At 43.7% G+C, this 19,955-nt stretch overlaps 1 protein-coding gene across 4 annotated transcripts in view; it reads left to right on the top strand.

The window, feature by feature from the left end:
• The window catches only part of RBMS1 (RNA binding motif single stranded interacting protein 1), a 208,266-nt gene that overhangs the window by 58,853 nt on the left and 129,458 nt on the right, over nt 1-19,955 (top strand). The window contains exon 1 of one of the 4 annotated variants that reach the window (XM_073305606.1): nt 13,151-13,661. The exons of 2 other annotated variants lie outside the window; for them this stretch is intronic. In XM_073305606.1, the coding sequence (XP_073161707.1) occupies nt 13,599-13,661 (63 nt within the window). In that variant the 5' untranslated portion in view covers nt 13,151-13,598. Of the gene's footprint in view, nt 1-13,150; nt 13,662-15,153; nt 16,734-19,955 lie in introns of those variants that run through there. One more of the 4 variants, XM_073305609.1, reaches the window with a different exon arrangement.

Genomic DNA, 19,955 nt, shown 5'->3' with positions numbered 1-19,955 from the left:
AAGTCAATTAAATTACAAGGAGAAACCTCTTTGGAGCAGCGCTGACTGCAGAAGTGATTACAGATTTTATCCTTTTGCTCAGTGGGTTGGGCTTTGTAAGTTGACACATGCTGTGACAAAGGACCATGATGGTAGTGTAAAACAGGGTAAAATACTATTTTTAGGGTCACCGGTGCCCATGCCACTAATACCTGTGACTTTCCCCAGTCACGTGACTTGATGTAGCAAATACAAGATTAGTGTCCCGTTGGTACGCTTACTTTGTTGGGGCCCTTGACACCAAAATTCTTCTCTGCAGTGGTTTAGCAGTGTGGCTGACTGGGTTCAGTAGAGTCCAAAGAACTCACAAGTGGGAGAAGGTGGTAAATCCCTTCACACAGGTTTAATATGCAGCATGTTATAAAATCCCCAAACCCTTATTCCCTGGCTTGAGAACACAGTTCAGGGAGTATGGGGTCCCCAAAACGAATTCCCTGACTGACTAACAGGTGGTGCACTCACAAACTCCATGAATGATCCTCAGGTCCAGAGATGACTCTGGACTCCTCAGTCACTGCAGAGGGGCTGATCTCTGCTGGCAGAGATCCTCTTCAGGCAGGAATCAGGCTGCTTCGGTCCCAGGATTTCCCCTCACCACAAAGGGGTGCAGGGCTCAAAGTGCAGATTACACAACTGTTCTAAAATCCAAACTGTAGTCTCCTAGCCCAGCATCCAGGCACACTCACAGCAGGCAACAGCCCTGAACTAGCAGACAGGACAGAGCTGACCATGTGGTGACTGGTCTCATCTAGGGAGCTGGAGGGCTAACTCAGCCTGGCTGGGGAAGTTTCCCAGCAAAACTCTACAAACTGCGAATCATCAGCGGAGAAGGAAGAGCCCAGCTGAGGGAACTTGCTTTCAGGTCCCTAGGGGCCAGTTCTCAGTGGGAACCCTGCATGCAAGCCTGGGGGGAGGGATAGCTCAGTGGTTTGAGCATTGGCCTGCTAAACCCCGGGTTTTGAGTTCAATCCTTGAGGGGGCTATTTAGGGATCTGGGCCTAAAATTGGGGATTGGTCCTACTTTGAGCAGGGGCTTGGACTAGATGACCTCCTGAGGTCCCTTCTGACCCTGATTCTATGATCTATTGGTTGCTGGGCAGACTCTGAGTTGCCTTGGCTCCCCCTCCCTACCAGGGACAGTGTGCCTCTCACTGAGCTACTCCGCAGACAGAGCCCCAGGAATCTAGGTAATCTCCTTGTGGGTTACACTCTCCTTGGGCAAAAGTTCTTGCCGTCCTCGGCAAGGGTCATTTAACCACAACACAAACATGCAAGGTCCTTTTCATCAGGTAATAATAGACATGGCTTAGTGGACAATAAATGTTATTTGCCAACAAGTAAGTATTGCCGTATCCACATACTATATATGGTATATTAATTTAAAACAACATTAAATTGTTATTCTGTTTACATTAATAACATTCTTACTATATTGAAATGAATGACTTAACCTTGGAATCTCCCTTGTTAAGTATCAGGCACAAACAATAATAGGCCACCCGCATCCATCTATTTACTAAGTGCAAAGGGACAGAGGCAGAGGTCCCTGGAACGTCATACGTGAGTTTCTGTACAGGTTTTCGCTCTCGTTCTGAATGTCAAAGTACAGGAGCTTCTTTATTCTAAGGGCTCTCAGCAGTAATAGCTGCAGGACAATCAATGATTTCTCTTTCTGCAGGTTGAATGGTTTTTCCCACATCTCTGCAAGTGGACCCATACTAGCTGGTAAACCACTTGCCTCTTCAAGTGGTGCCAGCAGGCAGGGGTTATCATGCTGTATTGTTGGCAGATGGGATACAAATGGTGCAGCTTCAGGGTTAAGTATTTGAGCTAGAGGAGGCCCAGATTCTCTCTCTGTAACAGTTTCTACCTCACGTAACAGCTCATGAAGCATAGGAGATGTGGAAGAAAACTCAGTTTTCACTCTTAGGTTATTTGCAACAAGTCAGAGACAATTTATTTATGCAATTGCAGGGAAGACAGCAATTAGACAGAGTGTCTGTCCTTAGGCAAGTCTTCAAAGTACAAACAATATAAAGCAATATTTATACCCTTTTGTTACATATAGCTGTGTCCTGTTTATACATTTTTCTTCCCATTATCTTAGTCAACATTGCATTCCAATCTTATCTTAAAGCAAGGTCCCTTGTAGTTTTCCCATCCACCTTGCACAAACTCTGCTTCTGCAAATCTCGCGTTATTAGGGTTAAGGTTGGCCTGTTTCTTGCTCTGTCTCTTAACCAAACTAAAATAACTGCACACAAATCCTCTTTTCCCTTTCACGCTTCTACAGAGGCGTTAGATAATAGGGGAAGAATTTCTCCTCACAGCTACTCTGTGAATGAGGATCATTTTCTCCAGGGGAGGTTAAAGACTCGCTGTCTGCCTTGCCAGCAGATTCAAGTTGTGCAGTAAGGCTTCTTTCTGCAGGAACTTGCTTCCTTAGTCTTGAACGAGTAATGCGTGGCCAGGAGGAACCACATTCACTATTGTTCTCTTCACCTATTAACTGCCCTGCTGGCAAGAGGTGGTTTCGGTGAATAGTCTTAAACATTTTTTCCATTTTCCATCCTAAGGCGGTATACAGGAAAGTCTGGTAGCTTATCAACCACTATGTAGGAGTTTGTATTCCACCAGTCAGCTAATTTGTGCTTTCCAGTGAGACCTAGATTTTGGATTAAGACTCTGGCTCCTACCAGCAGATCCTGTTCACGGACCCGACTGTCACATCTCTGCTTGTTGGCAAGGTTGCTTTTACTGGCTGCTTGAGAGGCCAGTTTGTAAGCTTTCTGCAAGTCACGTCTAAGACTCTGAATGTACTGGAGATACCTTTTTTTTGCTAGCTTCATCAGAGGATATCCCGAAACATAAGTCAATTGGTAGCCTTGCTTCTCTACCAAACATTAAATAATAACGCGAAAAGCCAGTGGACTCATTTTTAGTGCAGTTATAAGCATGGACAAGGTAACTGACATGGCTCACTCCATCTGATCTTTTGGGATGGATGCAGAGTTCCCAACATGTTTTGCAAAGTCTGGTTGAATCTCTCTGGTTGTGGATCTCCCTGAGGATGGTAAGGAGTGGTTCTGGACTTCCTTATTCCCAGGGTTTTTGTCAGTTCGTAAATTACCGGTAGTCTGCTTTCAAAATCTCTTCCCTGGTCGGAATGGATTCAGGCAGGGAAACCATAATGTATAAAGAATTTATCCCATAAAATTTTGGCCACTGTACTGACTTTTTGGTCTTTTGTGGGATATGGTTGGGAATACCTTGTAAAATGGTCAGTAACTACCAATATACTGGAGTGTTTTTTTCTATCAGGCTCCGACAACAAAAGTCAATGCACATGAATTGCATGGGTGCATCTGTAGTGATGTTCACCATAGATGCTGCCTTTTGTGGCAGGGTCTTCCGCTTAACAAAAGAGCACCGTTTGCAGTGGTTTTCCACAGATGCTGTCATTTTGGGCCAATAAAACCGGTCTTTGACCAATTCCAAAGTCTTGTCTATCCCCCAAATAACCATGGTCATCGTGCAAAGACTTCAACACCATCTCCTGGTATTCCCAGGGTAAGACCAGTTCTTTTCGCACATGGCCCCTTATAGTCTGGATGGTCCGGAATAATCACTAAACGATCCCACTCTTTTAGGAGAAGAATTGTGCCGGGGGTAAAGTTAGCCTTGGAGATGGGTTTTTTACCCTTTTCCACAGCTTCCAGCACAGGCCCAATGTCTGAATCTTTCCACTGAGCTCTTCTCAATTCAGTCGGAGTTATCTGGGGCAATTCAAAAGCCTTTAGCCCAACAAGGTTTGCATAAATTGTGGGTATAGCCTTGTCAGATAACCCCAGGGTGTCAGCATATCTTTCCTCATTTATATAATGGGACTGCAGTTTTCCTATTATGGTCTTGCAGGTGGCACAAATAGCAGGAGAAGGTATTTTCATCCACTCAGACTCTTCCTCGAGTGGGTTATGAGGGTGAAGGGACAGTGCATCTGCATTGGTTTGACCCGATCGGTACTGCAGCTTAAAGTCATAAGCAACCAAAGCAGCCATCCATCGCTGACCAGTAGCATCTAGTTTAGCTGTGGTCTGCACATAAGTAAGTGGGTTATTATCTGTTTTTCTACAAAGGTCGCTCCGTATAGATGATCATGAAGTTTGTCCACAACAGCCCATTTGAGAGCTAAAAACTGAAGTTTGTGCATGGGTTAGTGTCTTTCAATGCAGTCAGCCCTTGACTGACAAAGGCCACGGGTTTCCACTGATTCTCATAATTTTGATAGAGAACTGCTCCTAATCCATCAAGACTGGCATCTACATGCAGTTCATAGGGCTTGGTAGGGTCTGCAAAGGTTAACACAGGTGCAGTGGTGACATTCTCAATAAGGGCATGGAAAGTGTTGTTGCATTCCTCAGTCCAACGGTCCCCAAAGGGTTCATTCACCTTGAAATACCTCTCAGGAGGACTCACAAGCTTATGTTGGGGTGTTCTCTTCCATGTTGGGGGGTATCCCCTTGTAAAATTGGTGAGCGGTCTCACAATGGAGGAGTAATTTTTTACAAATTGGTGGTAATAACCACAGAAGCCTAGGAAAAATTGTAAAGCTTTCAGGTCTTTGGGTATAGGCCAGGTGGTTAATGCCTCAAGCTTCTCTGAGTCAGTCGCCACACCTTCTGCTGACACAATATGGCTACATATTTTACTCGGGTCTGACAAAATTGACATTTGTCAAGTGACAGTTTCAACCCACTAGCTTCCAGGCGGTCTAACACTTTCATTAGTCGAGCTTCATGCTCTTCCAGAGTTTTCCCCAAAACAATGAAGTCATCCAAATACACCAGCACTTCTAAGAAATTCATATCTGGCACTGTCTTCTCCATCAAACACTGGAATGTAGCAGGAGCTCCCAAGATACCTTGGGGCATCCTCTCAAACTGGTAGAATCCCAAAGGGCAAATGAAAGCTGTTTTCTCTTGTCTTCAGAGCTGATCGGGATCTGGTAGTAGCCGCTTCATAAATCTCAGACGGAGAACCATCTGCTTCCTGCTAGGCAAGCTAAGGCATCATCTACCCTGGGTACAGTGTATTGATCTGGGATTGTCCTTTTATTCAGTGTGCGATAGTCCACACACATGCACACAGTCCCATTTTTCTTCCGCACCACCACAATGGGGGATGCATAGGGGCTATGGGATTTAGAAATTATTCCTGCTTCCAGTAGTTCTTGGATATGCTTTCTCACATCCTCAATGTCTGCAGGTGCCAGTCTTCGGGACCTCTCCCTAAAAGGCCTGTCATCTGCCAAACGAATGGTGTGTTCCTCGTTAATGGCATACTCCACATCCTATTCCTCAGTGGAAAACACATCCAGTCTCTCACTTAGCTGTTTTTTCAACCAGTCATTCCAACTGGGAGACATAGGAGAATCACCAGAATTACAAAGATCAGGATCCAATGCCTTACAGGGCTTTCTGCCTGCAGTTGCAGGGCTCACAACACTCTCTACCCTATACAATCATGCTAACACCGTTCCTTTCCTGATGGCTATCGATGGTTGTTTTCATTTCTTACTCTTACCATAATGCCAGCTTCCTCCATCTGTAGTAAGGACAGTAAACCTCTCTGAACCATCAGACCACTAGGGAAGTTATCTCCAGCAGAGGACACCATCATCACTGTATGAGGAAGGCTGCGACTGTGCTTCTCAAGTTTTCTTCTCAAGTCAATCTCACCATGTGGGGGTATGGACAAAACAGCTTTGGATACTCTTACAACTTTCCCTAGTGACTCATCAACAGAGCTATCATGGTCATAATGCGTTGTGGATGAGCCCAGGGTTGGCTCTTGCCAGGGAGGGCGAAACCATGCCTGGGGTCTTCTGGCCCAAACGACCACAAAGAGTGGCCAAAGACTGGAACATGTTGCTGTTGATTCCAAGCAGTATGGGAATGCCATCAGAATTTTGCATCTCAGGACAAATCAAAGCCAGAGTATCACAATCCTGGAAACATCCAGCCAGTTCTGCAGAAAAACTTAGTCACTAATACATATCCATCTTACAGGTAACTAGCATTGCTAAGGTCCCATATTGCCAATCCCTCTAGAGCAGGGGTCAGCAACCTTTCAGAAGTGGTGTGCCGCGTCTTCATTTATTCACTCTAATTTAAGGTTTTGCGTGCCAGTAATACATTTTAACATTTTTAGAAGGTCTCTTTCTATAAGTCTATAATATATAACCAAACTATTGTTTTATGTAAAGTAAATAAGGTTTTTAAAATGTTTAAGAAGCTTCATTTAAAATTAAATTAAAATGCAGAGCCCCACCCGAACCGGTGGCCAGGACCCGGGCAGTGTGAGTGCCACTGAAAATCAGCTCGCATGCTGCAGGTTGCCTACCCCTGCTCTAGAGGCTAGATCTTCACTTGAAGCAGGAATTGCTGATGGAATTCTCTAGTAATGATGGTGACCTGAGATCCACTGTCCAGCAAGGCCCTACAAGGAATCCCTTCTACCATCACATTAACTACTGCTGTTGGGCCTATTAATCCCTCTGGGAATGGGCTCCAGGAAGGCTGTTCATAACACAACTTAGTGGAGCTCTGACTGTAATGGCTCCAGTATGTTCCATTACTGGGATCCTTGGGAGTTTCCCTGTAGCTCCCTTTTTTGTTGTGCTACCTTCTTTTCGTTCCTCGGGTTGTCACACTGGGTGGCAATGTACCTTTCCTCACCACATTGGTAGCAGAATCTCTTGTTCCTTGGGAGGGTCACCAAGGTTTTATTTACAGGTTCTCTGTTGTGGTCCCCTCTCCCTGGGCAAAAGGAAGGGTACTTTCTTTCTGTCAAAGTTGGTGGAAGAATTTCACTAGGTGACCCCTGAGGCATCTTACTTGTCATAAATTCAGTGAGCTGTGCTGTCAAAGTTTTAAGCTGTTGATGGAGGTCCTCAGTGGTGGACAGACAAGGGTCATCCTTCAGTTTGTTAGGAGCAACAGTCCTACTTACTGAGATCTTATTCCTCTCTCTAATAGTTCTCTTTTCCTCCTCGTCCCAGACTTCTCACAGCAATTGATGGAATTCTGGAGGACTGTCCAATCGGTCTACAAGTTGCAGCTTCATAATTAGAAAGTCATCATAAATGGCACCTCGTATGATCTGTTCTAGTTGTACTCTGTTCCTTGCTCCTCTCGGTGCCTTTACGCGGATGCACAGTTGAAGGGATGGTTCCAATCTGTGAAGATAGAAAGATAGTTTTTTACCTGGCTGGTGGTAACAGGACCGAAATTGAAAGTAGCGGTCTTCCCCTGTCTCTAGGCTCCCAAAGGCATCCTCCATCGCAGAGAGATAGTCATCAACAGTGGCAACAGGCTTGCTGGCTTTCAATGCACATTCCCTGCAGGTCCTCGCAGGCTTTCTGCCACACGTTTCCTCTTTTCAGCCTCACTACATTGCCATTCCTGCATCATCTGATTTAGTTGATGCCTCCAAGTGTCATAGTTATCTTCCCCTACAGGCACTGGTTTAATGCCTGAAAAGAACTTCAGCTTTCTGTAAGGGCCCAATTCATATACTGTCTTTATGGACTCTCCTATTGCTTGTCTCATAGCAAAAATTATTTGGTCCGTAGACCTGGGAGGAGGTACAGGATTATTTCCCAGAAGAGTCCTTAATTCAGTCATGGTCGTCCCTTCCTTCCTAAGAAAGTCCCCCAATTTGGACTGAAAATTGATGGTTTCAGATGGTGGGGAAGATGGGGAGGGAAAATGTGATTGTGCTTGTGTGGTTACCTTCTATCCTTCCTTCTCTCCATCTGGTAGAATTACATGGAGGATCACTACAGTAGACAATATAATCTTGCCCTCTACAAGAAGGGATAAAGTAGCTTCCCCTTTTGCTTGCATATGACTCCGAACCACACAGGTTCCCCATTCTCTAACATTAGCAATCTCATCTTCAATTTGTCTAACTTCCCATTCAGTGGGTACATTAGTGAGCAGGAAGTGGCATTCAGGGTCACCTTCCTCCAGCTCACACCAAGTTACAAGCCTCTTCTGGCAATCCATACTGGGAATTTACTTAATTTCCCAGGAAGACAGCAGGGGTGTATATAAGGTCTGAGTTTAAAAGACGGGATCCCAGTGGTGCCTCCAATGTAGTGCCCTCTCTCCATCCGGTTACTTTCTTTAATGCCAGTCTGCTTACAGGTTTTGATGGACAGGTCTGGGTTTTTCTGGATCCCGCCACCCACTTAGCAGGGTGTATCTTCTTTTATTTTTTCCGATGAATTATTTGGTGGCCTCCACCCCCCTCGCTCCTTCCTGGCAGGGTCTCCAGGGCAGCTTGGGTGGAAAATTCTAACCACAGAGTAATCCCCACTTACTTGCCAGATAGTTGGAGACTTCCAAGAAATAACACAAACACATACAATATATTCAACACAATAATTATATTAAACAGGAGACAAATATAACGTAACAGGGAAAAACACTATTTTTAGGTTCACCGGTGCCCACACTGCCAATACCTGTGACTTTTCCTAGTCACATGACTTGACGTAGCAAATGTAAGATTAGTGTGCCGTTGGTACACGTACTTTGTTGGGGCCCTTGATGACCTATGACACCAAAATTCTTTTCTGCAGTGGTTTAGCACTGTGGCTGACTGGGTTCAGTAGAGCCCAAGGGACTCACAAGTGGGAGAAGGTGGTAAGTTCCTCCACACTTGAAACAGGCAGCAGGTTATAAAATCCCCAAACCCTTCCTCCCTGGCTTGAGGACACAGTTCAGGGAGTAGGAGGTCCCCAAAATGAATTCTCTGACTTGCTGAGTAAAAGATGGTGCACTCACAAACTCCATGAATGATCCTCAGGTCCAGAGATGACTCTGGACTCCTCAGTCACTGCAGAGGGGCTGATCTCTGCTGGCAGAGATCCTCTTCAGGCAGGAATCAGGCTGTTCTGGTCCCAGGATTTCCCCTCACCACAAAGGGGTGCAGGGCTCAAGGTGCAGATTACACAACTGTACTAAAATCCAAACTGTAGTCTCCTAGCCCAGCATCCAGGCACACTCACAGCAGGCAGCAACCTGAACTAGCAGACAGGACAGAGCTGACCATGTGGTGACTGGTCTCATCTAGGGAGCTGGAGGGCTAACTCAGCCTGGCTGGGGAAGTTTCCCAGCAAAACTCTACAAACTGGGAATCATCAGCGGAGAAGGAAGAGCCCAGCTGAGGGATCTTGCTTTCAGGTCCCTAGGGGCCAGTTCTCAGCGGAAACCCTGCATGCAGGCCTGAGACTCACCAGCTCCCCACACAACCAGTCCTGCCCTTGCCCTGGCTGGCTCCAGACTGACTAAAAAATGTCTTCTCCTCTTTCCTAAACTCCCTGGGTGAGGCATCTCACTCCCTATTGGTTGCCAGGCAGACTCTGAGTATGCCTTGGCTCCCTCTCCCTACCAGGGACAGTGTTCCTCTCCCATTCTGCCAGCAGACAGAGCCCCAGGAATCTAGGTAATCTCCTTGGGAGTTACAGTAGAAAGACCCAATTGGAAGGGGAGAGTACAAAGTGCTCATAACCTTCCCTGCACCAGGGGTGTGTTTAGGCAGCCCCCCAAATGGGTGGCACTGGCTCACGAGGGGACATGGCCAGGGCAGCTGGCAGAATGCATGAATTCAGAACATCCAGACTAGGCTCTAGAAGCCCCTAGCGGAAACTAAAGTTACCCTACTAAAACAGAACCTTCTAGGGAGGGAGGTGGTAGAAACAGTAACTGTCCCACCACAGCAGTGAATGACCCTTGATGGAGGGTTTCCACAGAGTTTATTTAGCTTTGTGTAAAGTAAGAAACCAGGGGTTTGATTTGAATCATGAAGCTGTGATTTATGTATGTGGAACTGTTTACAGAATAAGGGTTTGGTTTCACCAGTCTGCTGTTTGCTGAGATTGATGGTAATTACTTGGAAGCTTCCAAATTTTCCAGATATTCTCTAGCTCCTTTGAAGGCTTCCTGTTGCTGTCTAAATCTTCAGATACCCTTTAGTGGTATGCTCAACTCAGATCTGGCCTTAATTTATCTACAAATACGCATCTTTAACTGTCTCTGAACAATAAACATGCAATGCATGAAGATTTTAACCACAAAATATAACTAGCTCTGCTCTGCAAGCCACCTTCTTTTTTGACTGAGCAACTCCTGCTAGTTAAAGAAACTGTCAAAATATTAATCCAGGTACCTTTAGAACCTCCATGCTTACCAATACCCCTCAAGAACAAACTGAAGTACATATTTATAACTATAACCAGGAAGGTACCTGCATACTAGTACATAGGTACACATCTGTTATAACACAATTAATATGCATTTCCTTGACAAATGTGATTAAAATTTCCACTTCTGTATACATTTCAAAGAGTCTGTTTCAATATTTTTACTCTTAGCGGGGTAAGACTGAGGGTCTTATCTGCAAACATGGAATGATCCTTTTATCCTAGAAAAGATGTAGGGAAAGTGCTTAGTAAAATCCTAAACCTATATAACACCTTCCCTCCCAGAAGGTACTGTCGAGCCTTATTAGTCTTCTCTCTCTCTCATGCACACTCACTCCCACACACAGAAATCACTTCACCCACCATCACATCACTAAAATGCCACTACCGGCTCTGGGGTAGAACATAGCTATTGTTTAACAGCACACAAGGCAAGACTGTTTCATAATTTAGGGCAAGAATTGAGGAAGATTACCTTATCCATTTGGATATGCAGGGAGGATTTTGGTAGGCTGAATGCTACTTTGGCCAGGACATCAAGGCTAACACACTTTCTCCTCTGAAAATGCCATTGCAAATCTCCTTTAAACAAAAGCATAAATAAAACAAATATCTCTTGAGGGTGATATTTTCTATCAAATTTTCACTGAATGGTTTAATGTTACATGTTTTATACCACAAACGTTAGAAAAACAGAGTATGTATTGTCCATGAAAAAACGTGTGCCACATGGTGAATCCACGAAAGGGAAATCCACATCCTCTCTAAAGAATAGCAACCTGGGGATGAAAGTGCAGAGTTCCTGCTTTTAGAGTTCCCTTTTGAAATGTTCTTAAATCTTTTAATTCCTGTAATGGTGTCTAACTACCACAGTGATTGGTGCCTTAAAAATACCTGTGATGGAATAGGAGATGTCTACATCCTGCCAGTTTTTAATTGTATTGGGAAACAAGGGAAAAGTGAAGTTCCTCAGAATCCTTTGTCATCTGGGGGGGAAGATATCAATTCCCGTGTCTGCTACCCCCAAAGTCATTTTGTAAGAGTAGAGGATTCGTGAAGATCTTTCTCATTTTTGTTGACTATTAGAAGACTGTGCTGCCAGTACTGTGCAGTTCTTCTATTGCCTTAGAAATACTAATTCAAAGCATGCAGAATTAAGATTGCATGTGCACATACCACACGCTGGGCATGGTTTTTGACTAGCTCTGAACAGTTATTCAAAGGTCAGGTTTAACATGGAACGTAACTGTGGATGAGTTTTTAGGTGCTGTGTGGGGTTTTTTTGTGTTTTGGCGGTGTTTACTGGTACACAGATAACAATTCTGCCAAGCAGCACTGCTTTCTCACTGTTCGCTATACTAGAATAGGCTGTTGTCTAGGGCAGCAAAATGCAATGGCACGAAAATATTTAGTGACTGCTTATTGCAAAAAGTAACTGAAGGTTGAGAGGGGTGGACATTTTCCAAGTTGCTACCAGCACCAAACACTCTAGAGCTGGCATAGCTGTTCTGGGATGCAGCTCAACATTTCACTGGTGAACCAAGTGGCAAATCTATCTTTCTTTCCAGCAATCTATGTTCCCAATCAATTTTTGGAGAGAGTGCTTACTATCAAAGAGAATTTAAAAATACCAAAGGAAACCTTGAAACTAGGTGTCCTCAGCGGAAGGTCCTCTTACAGAGTCACCTGTATGAAATTACGGAGTTGAACAAAATCTAATTTTATTTTATAGACGAGACTGCTAGTTATAACCAATGATGGGTACACAACAGAAAGGGTTCAGAGTTCTACGTAACACATCTAAAATTTGGAAGGCAGTTGCAGCCCTTTCCCTCAACAAACCTGAGGAATCTAATTTTCCGGTAACTGCAAAACTTCCCAAGGCCCTAAATTTTGGCAGAAAAATGGGATTTCCCTCCAACTTCAAAAAAGCTTATTCGGAGGAATTGGTGAGATTTAGGATGGATGAATTCCCTAAAACTGTGCTAGCCATCTCAGACTATAAGGCTAGACTTTGGACTTTATGACTTTTGTTCCTTGTTCAGGCCATGAGGGACAATTCAGTTGATTTCACACAGGCAAAATCAATTTGTGTAAGGCAGAGTCCTGTATTTTGAATTAAATCCTATCGCTACTGAAATCATTGGCAAAATTCCTATTGACTACAGGCTTTGGTCCTTTTGAAAAGTAAATTTGCAATCTCTCTCTGACCTTGTGTATGTGTGAGAAGGGGATCAGATATTTGAAGAGATGTACACAAGTTGCAAAGTTCTGAACTAGATTTCTGACTATGGTGGCTTCTCACCCCAAAGTCCTGGGTGTTTAGATCCAGAGTTTTGAGCTGCTGGAAAATGCCAGCGCCAGATGCTGGTTTTCAAACCCCCGGCCACGTGAGAAGTCACCCCCTTCTGATCCACTGAACGAGTTTCGATCCATTCTCGATTTGCACCTGGTTTCCACCTTGGTCTAGAGGTCGAGCATGCAGAACCTCAGGGTGGCCGGTTCTGGCCCGATCTCCCCCTGCGCTTGTGCGGCTGAACTGTGCGTCCGGGCCAGGGCTGCCCAGCTCTATCGAAGGCGCGGCTGTGGGGGGAGGTGCTTTGCTGCTGGCCCTGCAGAGTAAAGGACCAGAGTAGACAGCTGCTGGCTGCATACTCGGGCCCTTCCCCAGGTGAAGCGGAGGCGACACGTCCCTCCTCCTGCTGCGCTCACCTGGCCGCGGAGCGCCTGGCCCAGGGGCGAAGTGCTGCCGCCGCTGGTGCGCAGGGAGCTGCTGGCTGCACCGTGGAATGTGCGGAATGCGGGGGCCAGAAGCAACCATTCGGCGGGGCAGGGGCGGCCGCCGCCTGCACCTCCGGGGCCCCGCGCAGTGGGTGGCTGCTGAGCGCCCCTGCGCAGAGCAGAGCGGCCAGGGCAGGAGGCGGCAGCGTGCGGGGCAGGCCGGGCGCAGGAGCCGGGCGCAGAGCCTGCTGTGGGCCGTCTCCTGCGGCGCCGCGCTCTCTCTGGGCGGTGGTTGAGGCCGCTGGTAGGTGGGATCGGCTCTGCCGCCGCTGGGGAAGCGCCCGCCGCCGCCAGATCAATGAGCTCCCTTCGGCCGCTGCTGCTCGTGCGGGAGGCGCTGCGCGGCTGATCCCCGGAGCGGAAGGGGGAAAGAGGCGTCGTCGTGCGTGGACCTCCGGCTCGGAGGCAGCCGCCGGGGAGGGAGGGAGGCACCGCAGCCGCCCCTGCGCGCAAGTTGGCACAAAAGTTGCTGCCCATCCCGAGGGGAAGCTGGGGCTTAGGCGGGGCGATGATTTTCCCCAATAGCAGCAGTAACCCGGCGGGCGGCAGCAGGGCTTCCTATAGGAAACAGGTAAGAGAGCAGCGCTCCCCCCCCCCCGGGGAAGGGGAGGAGTGGGTACATCGCGGGGGGGGGGACCTGTAACTTCCACTCCCTTAGCGCTCCGCTGCGCGCGTCCCGCTGGCTTGCACGGAGAGTCCCCCCGCTCCGAGGCTGCGTGTGACCTTGTTGGGTCCCCGAAAGAAAGGCGATCTGGTGCCGGTCAGGCGACTTCAGCCGGCTGGCCCTAGCGGTGGAGGGGGGTGTTGTGTGGCGCCTAGGGAGCTCTGGATGTGCTGGGCGCTGCGCCACGGTTCTTTTTTGTTTGTTTTTGTTTTGTTTTGTTTTGTTTTTAAAGGAGTGAAGTTGCAACATGCATTGAAAATCGAAACTTCAGGCTGAATGTTTTTCCTTTCTGATAAAATGACAAGAAGGGCGAACGTGCTTTCAAAACAAACAAAAAAGCCCCATACGCTCCAAAAACCCCTCTGCTGTCGCGGCTGAGCGTCACCCGCCGCCGCCCCCGGCCTCCCCCTAGCAGTGCGAGGGAAACCCTGTGACATTTTATGAGCAGACAGATAGTTTCGATAAGCTTGGACCATTCACATCTACGGAACTGTTTTGAAACGGACATTTTAGCATCTTAAGTTTTGAAAGCAGCTGGAATGGTTAGACCAACATCCCCTGCTGCGGTGGGGGTGGGAGAAATTAGGAAAACTGTTTCCTGTTTCTGATTTTTAGTGTTGGCGTCGTCACACAATTATTTACTACAAAACAGACCCGTTTTCATTGAACCTTTGGCCAGACAAACAAAAATCACGTGCTTCAGGTTTGTCAGGAAAAGTGAGGACCCTCGTGTTTGTATAGAAAAAGGTTACATGGATTAGAAGTCAGTGACAAGATGCCTGGTTGACCGAAAAAACAATCAACTCACAACCACCCCCCACTCTCATGTATTTTCTTGGGGGCTGGGGAGGGAGGAAACATAAATCCCCTTTTGTGTCCGCCCCCCTCAGCAATAGAAACAAATTATCATAATAATGGTAAAGGATGTATTGTCACTCTCTGTGGAGTTAGGATGCATTAAAGATAGAAATATCAGATCACATCACATTGTAATGGAGAGTCACTTTACTACAGGGCTTCATAGAATTATTGATTTTAATGGATTTTTTAAAAAAATTCCAATGCATGTATGTTTCTCTGATAGGTAAGCATGTGAATTATTAGGTTTATGATAACCAGTGCAGCAGTTTACATTAGGTTTATCTTTACTTGGAGTTTAAGTGAGCTTTCTTGCTCACTTGCTGCTCTCGTACCCCATTTTAAAGGAACATCCTTATTGTAAAAAAAAAAAAAGGAGTACTTGTGGCACCTTAGAGACTAACCAATTTATTTGAGCATAAGCTTTCGTGAGCTACAGCTCACTTCATCGGATGCATACTGTGGAAAGTATAGAAGATCTTTTTATACACACAAAGCATGAAAAAATGGGTGTTTACCACTACAAAAGGTTTTCTCTCCCCCCACCCCACTCTCCTGCTGGTAATAGCTTATCTAAAGTGATCACTCTCCTTATTGTACAAATCACTTACAATGCTATCTCAACAACGTTTTGCAGATGACACCCAACATTGTGTCATTATCATTGCATCTTGCATCTGAAGTGTGTGTATGTGATAAAATATTACTGGGTGGTGATTTTTTTTTTAAATAAATCCCCCCGATACAACCACAGTGCAGCTCTTGTATCGTGTGTCCACATACTTTGTAAGGGAAGCCAATGTGTTAGACACTATTTTCTTAAATTACCTGACAGGATAGTTAATTAAGGCACCTTAGGGTCTGGTGTGTTCATTTGTTTGTTAGCGTGCAACAGGGTGTTAGCAAGGAAATAGGGAGGAAAACTCTGAGGGTGAGGCCTTTTTACTGGAAGGGTTGTATGTTTTGTGTAGGGATCTGAGTTAGCCTGCTGGTCTGGAGCATGCTGATAAGATGCTCTTCTTTTCACAGTGCACTCCTTAGATTCAAAGAGCTAAAAGGCCTGACTGAATTAGAAAAACAAACAGACCTTTTTTTCTTTTTCAGTAGCAGAGAAAGAAATGAATGTGTGGGTATTATGTAGTCTTAAGACCCCGGGTACCAAAGCATTCTTTTGTTCGTGTTTAGCCATTCTCTATTCAAACATTTCCTACATAGGGAGCTGGGGTTTGAGAACTTTTCCCACTGAAGTGTGTGCAAAACTCCTATTGACTTCATTGGGAATAAGAGTGACTTGGTGATTTCATTTTCACTTAGACTTCACCTGCATGGATGAATTAGTGTCACAGGATACGAGTCTAATTCTCCGTTTGTTATAAAGTAGATTTACTAATGTACAATTAAATCTAATCCATTTTCAGAACATTTGTATTTGTATTTTATTCTAAGAGGCTAGTTTTCTTCTATGGTAAAAGGGAGTATTCAGTATATGAGACAGAGGAGTTAAAATAATTTTAAAAATGAAAAGTAAATACTCTGGGATAGCCTGTGCTGGCTTTTTAATTATAATGTGTTTTTAGTGGTAGCAGAATGGTGTAAGATTTTAATAGAATCCTAAATCTTTGATGATAAAATATGTTTTTTCTATCATAATTTCTGGTTGGTGCCAGATTGTGGCTGAAAGTTGACTGCAATCTATCAGCAAAAGGAAAAAAGTACCCTGTCAGTTTTAGTGGGAAGGAATTGTAATATAATTTTGCCTCATTGTAATCCATGGCAAAAATCCCAATGGTTTCAGTGAGGCCAGGATTTCACTGATACAATCTATTTGTTGCCTAAAAGTAATGTTAATTTTACAAAGGAATCTGTGATTACAGTACTATGCTTGCTATCTGTGTCTCTCTGTGTAACTCAGGTTTCTAGGAGCCAGTCAGCTACTTCATTTTCAGGTCAGACAGAGGTGGGTGGTGCCTAATCTTTTTCTCTTCTATAGTGGTAGGGTGAGCAGCAAGCTCTGGTCTCTGAAGTCATCTGTGTTAAATAGGATTTGCCTGCATTGCGGACAGACAAGAGCACATTAAAAATGCTCCTACTGAGCTCATGTCAAAGTTTGAAGCTGCAAAAGTGAGTAGTAACTTGGCAGGTAATGCTCTGACAAAAACAGAATGCAGGTTCAAGTCTGGCTGAAGAATGTGGGCAATGCATTGCCTATCCCAGTTGGTTTTATACTTCAGTAGTTTGTCTGTCAAAACAGTTCTGATTATACGTGAAAGTGGCTAAATACAGTCAAATATTTTTACTCTTCCTTTAAAGGAGGATATTCTATCTACTGTGAAGAGGCTATAATAAGTGGTAATACCTCTTCACCCTCTGCTGTAGACTCTTTTAGGTCTCTCTTCAATACAACCTACGTATATAAGGAACCTGAATTTTCCCCTTTCAGTTACGCCTGTGTAAATCCAAAGTAGTAACAATGAAGACAACATATTTACGCCTGTGTAACGCCAGTGTGATGGAAAATTGGGTCTCCTCCCTTCCATCTGCTCTTTGTATCTGTAGAGCTGCTGTAGACATTTGATTTGGGATTTTAAATCACTGTGTTCAGCCCACTTTTCCTCATCTCTGATTTTTGGGGGCCAGAGCAAGTAGCTATTTAGGTTTAGGATGAAATAACCATTGAGTCTCACCAATAGATGCTGGATCGGTATCTGAGCTTCTGTAAGAAAGCCATGTGATTTTTTTTTTTTAAATTTATTTTTAACAGCTTTGCCTGGTAACAATGGTTCTTGTTACATTTTGATGACTGTAATGTTTATCTCACCAGTATAAGTAGATTTACATAGTTTGCTGCTTTCAAGCAGATTAACTGGGTGTAACTGCAGGTGAGGAATCTAACTCTGATTTAGTGTTTTGCCTTGTTTAGAGACTGACGTACTATGCAGTTGATTAATCCTTTCATGCAGCTCTGTTCACAGCAATTTCTATGTCATCGGTGGGGTTTTCTTGGAGTTTGAAGATAAAACTGGCATTTAGAAAATATTTAAATGAAACAAACCATTGCTAGTCTCAAGTAAAAAATGTTTCACTTTCAGGATGATGGGTTTAAGGTATCAAGATGCTATACCTGTAATCCTATATACCATTTGATAGCTCTGTAGGGTTTTGTTTTGTTTTTTTCTTCTCTTGCTTCAGTTTTCTTTTTTGTAAACATGCATGTCAAGTGACCTCATTAAATTTATGAGATCAAGGAGTATAACTGGCATGGTCAGAATTTAAAGCATGAAACGCTGTAGAAAAATCTAAGAAATAGTTCTTGCACAATACTGTTCTATGAATGTGCATGTATAAGGGAGGGGGAGGGATTGGAGAAAGAGACCAAATACACTTAGTTTATAACTGAGTTTGTTGTATTATGGTTAGTAGTTTATTTTTTCAAATTGGTAAGACTTGTATTATTTTATTCCTTGCATTGACCTGATCAGTTGCATATGAAGTATGTTTGACATTAATGACCTTACATGGACTTAACCAGACTCTGAGCTTTTCTATTGAATATCAGTGCAGAGAAAGCTCACATTTATTATTGTTTTTTGTAATGGTCCTATAAAGATGTTTGTATAGCACTAAGCAAATCTGATCTCTCAAGCATAAATAATCAGTGAGTTTCTATAGGTATAATACAAACTTGAATGAAAAAAAATAAAAGGAAGCGCCCTAACCAGTCAGATATGACATTCTAGATTAGAAAAAGTGATCGATTACGTTTTCTATATTTTGAAAAAATGAAATTGCTGTTTAAGATTTCTTACTTAAAAAAAAGGGTTGCTGCATTACCCTTTTGTCTGTTTGTTTGAATGCTTAATTGTTTTACAGTGTGTGTATATGTATATTATATGAGTGTGTGTGTAAATATATATACACACGCACACATACTTGGGAGAAAACAAGTGTATGTTTTGTCTTGAATGTCTGCTGTTTCTTTTTTGAAACTTTCAACTCTGAAGAATGCTTGACTTAACACATTTCAGAAAGCATAGTAAACTATAAACCAGGATTACTCAGTGGGTGGGGGGAACCTTTTCCAGAGGCTTGACAGGGTTTATAATACATCACCATAGTGCTAAAGTCAAGTAAATAAAATACGGAGAAGGTGGTTTAAAATGTGTTCTCACAGGAGTTGGTGAAAATGGTAGCTGTTACTAATACATCTCTTTTGTATTGGTGAGTGCATTTTTCACAGCTCTAAACATTCTATTATTGGTCTAGATTTGTTTTGAGAGGCAGGATAAAACAAAAGTTATAAAAGGTCATGGAGACTAGGAACTCTGTGCTAGCATTCCTTCAGAGCTCGCAGTCTTCAACGTCTTATGAAAGTTTTTAGTGGTCTGTAAAGCAGATGCTTTTATTTTATAATGAGAGCTACTTAGGGGAAAATGTTATGTCTTAAAATTTTATGCCAAATTAAATATTTTCCAAAAATGTATCATTTTCATTCTTGATGAACTGTTAGAAAGGATTTCTAGAAAGCCAAAAGAACCACATTAAATTCTGCCTGTTCTAGCTTGTTGAAGTAGTTGTTACATACTTTGCATAAGTTTCACAGTTGCAGTACACTGTGGTAATTATAACAGCGCCCTGCAGAAGCCACTGTATTTACAGTTTCCTGATGCAACAGGAAAGGGAACGGATGAGTTACAAATAGAGAGGGGAGAAGAGTGCAGGGGAGAACCATGTGTTAGCTAAGCAGAGAACTTAAACTAGCATTGTTTCTAACTCAAATGTTAGAGGACTTATCTATGCACAACTTGCACACGTTTCACTAAATTGTTTCTAGTAGATTTTAGTTTAAACTAGTGTAAACTCCTGTGTGGTCACTCTTAAACTGATATAAAAATCGGTTTCTATTGATTTAGGTTTTGCCACTAATTTAAGCTAAAATCAACATAAACTGGGTTTAAATCAGTTTATGTGTCTATATACAGGAGTTTTCACTGGTTGAACTACATGGACTACTACTTTACCCAGAGTTGCACTGGTTTAATTAAACTATAGGCCTGCTTAGTCTTGGCTTAAAGTTAATTGGTCTCAAAATATGCTCCAAATATAGGGAAAACTTTTGAAGGAATCAGAACTACAGCTTAAACTTGTTTGGGTGTTTAAAAACCTTAAACATGTTAAAAGGTTGGGAACCTTTCATGGAAAGGAATGCAGAGTCATAATTCACTGTGTAATATTTTTGTTGATTTGAACTTATTAAAAGTGCTAGTTAACAACAGAGTATAGTAAAACACCAATAAAAGAAAAAGCAGTATTTCTTTATTTGTTTTATGTAGTGACCTGGGGAGC

This window comes from Lepidochelys kempii, chromosome 11 (genome assembly GCF_965140265.1).
Source record: "Lepidochelys kempii isolate rLepKem1 chromosome 11, rLepKem1.hap2, whole genome shotgun sequence".
NCBI lineage: Eukaryota > Metazoa > Chordata > Testudines > Cheloniidae > Lepidochelys > Lepidochelys kempii.
This window is presented reverse-complemented; position numbering and strand designations above follow the sequence as displayed.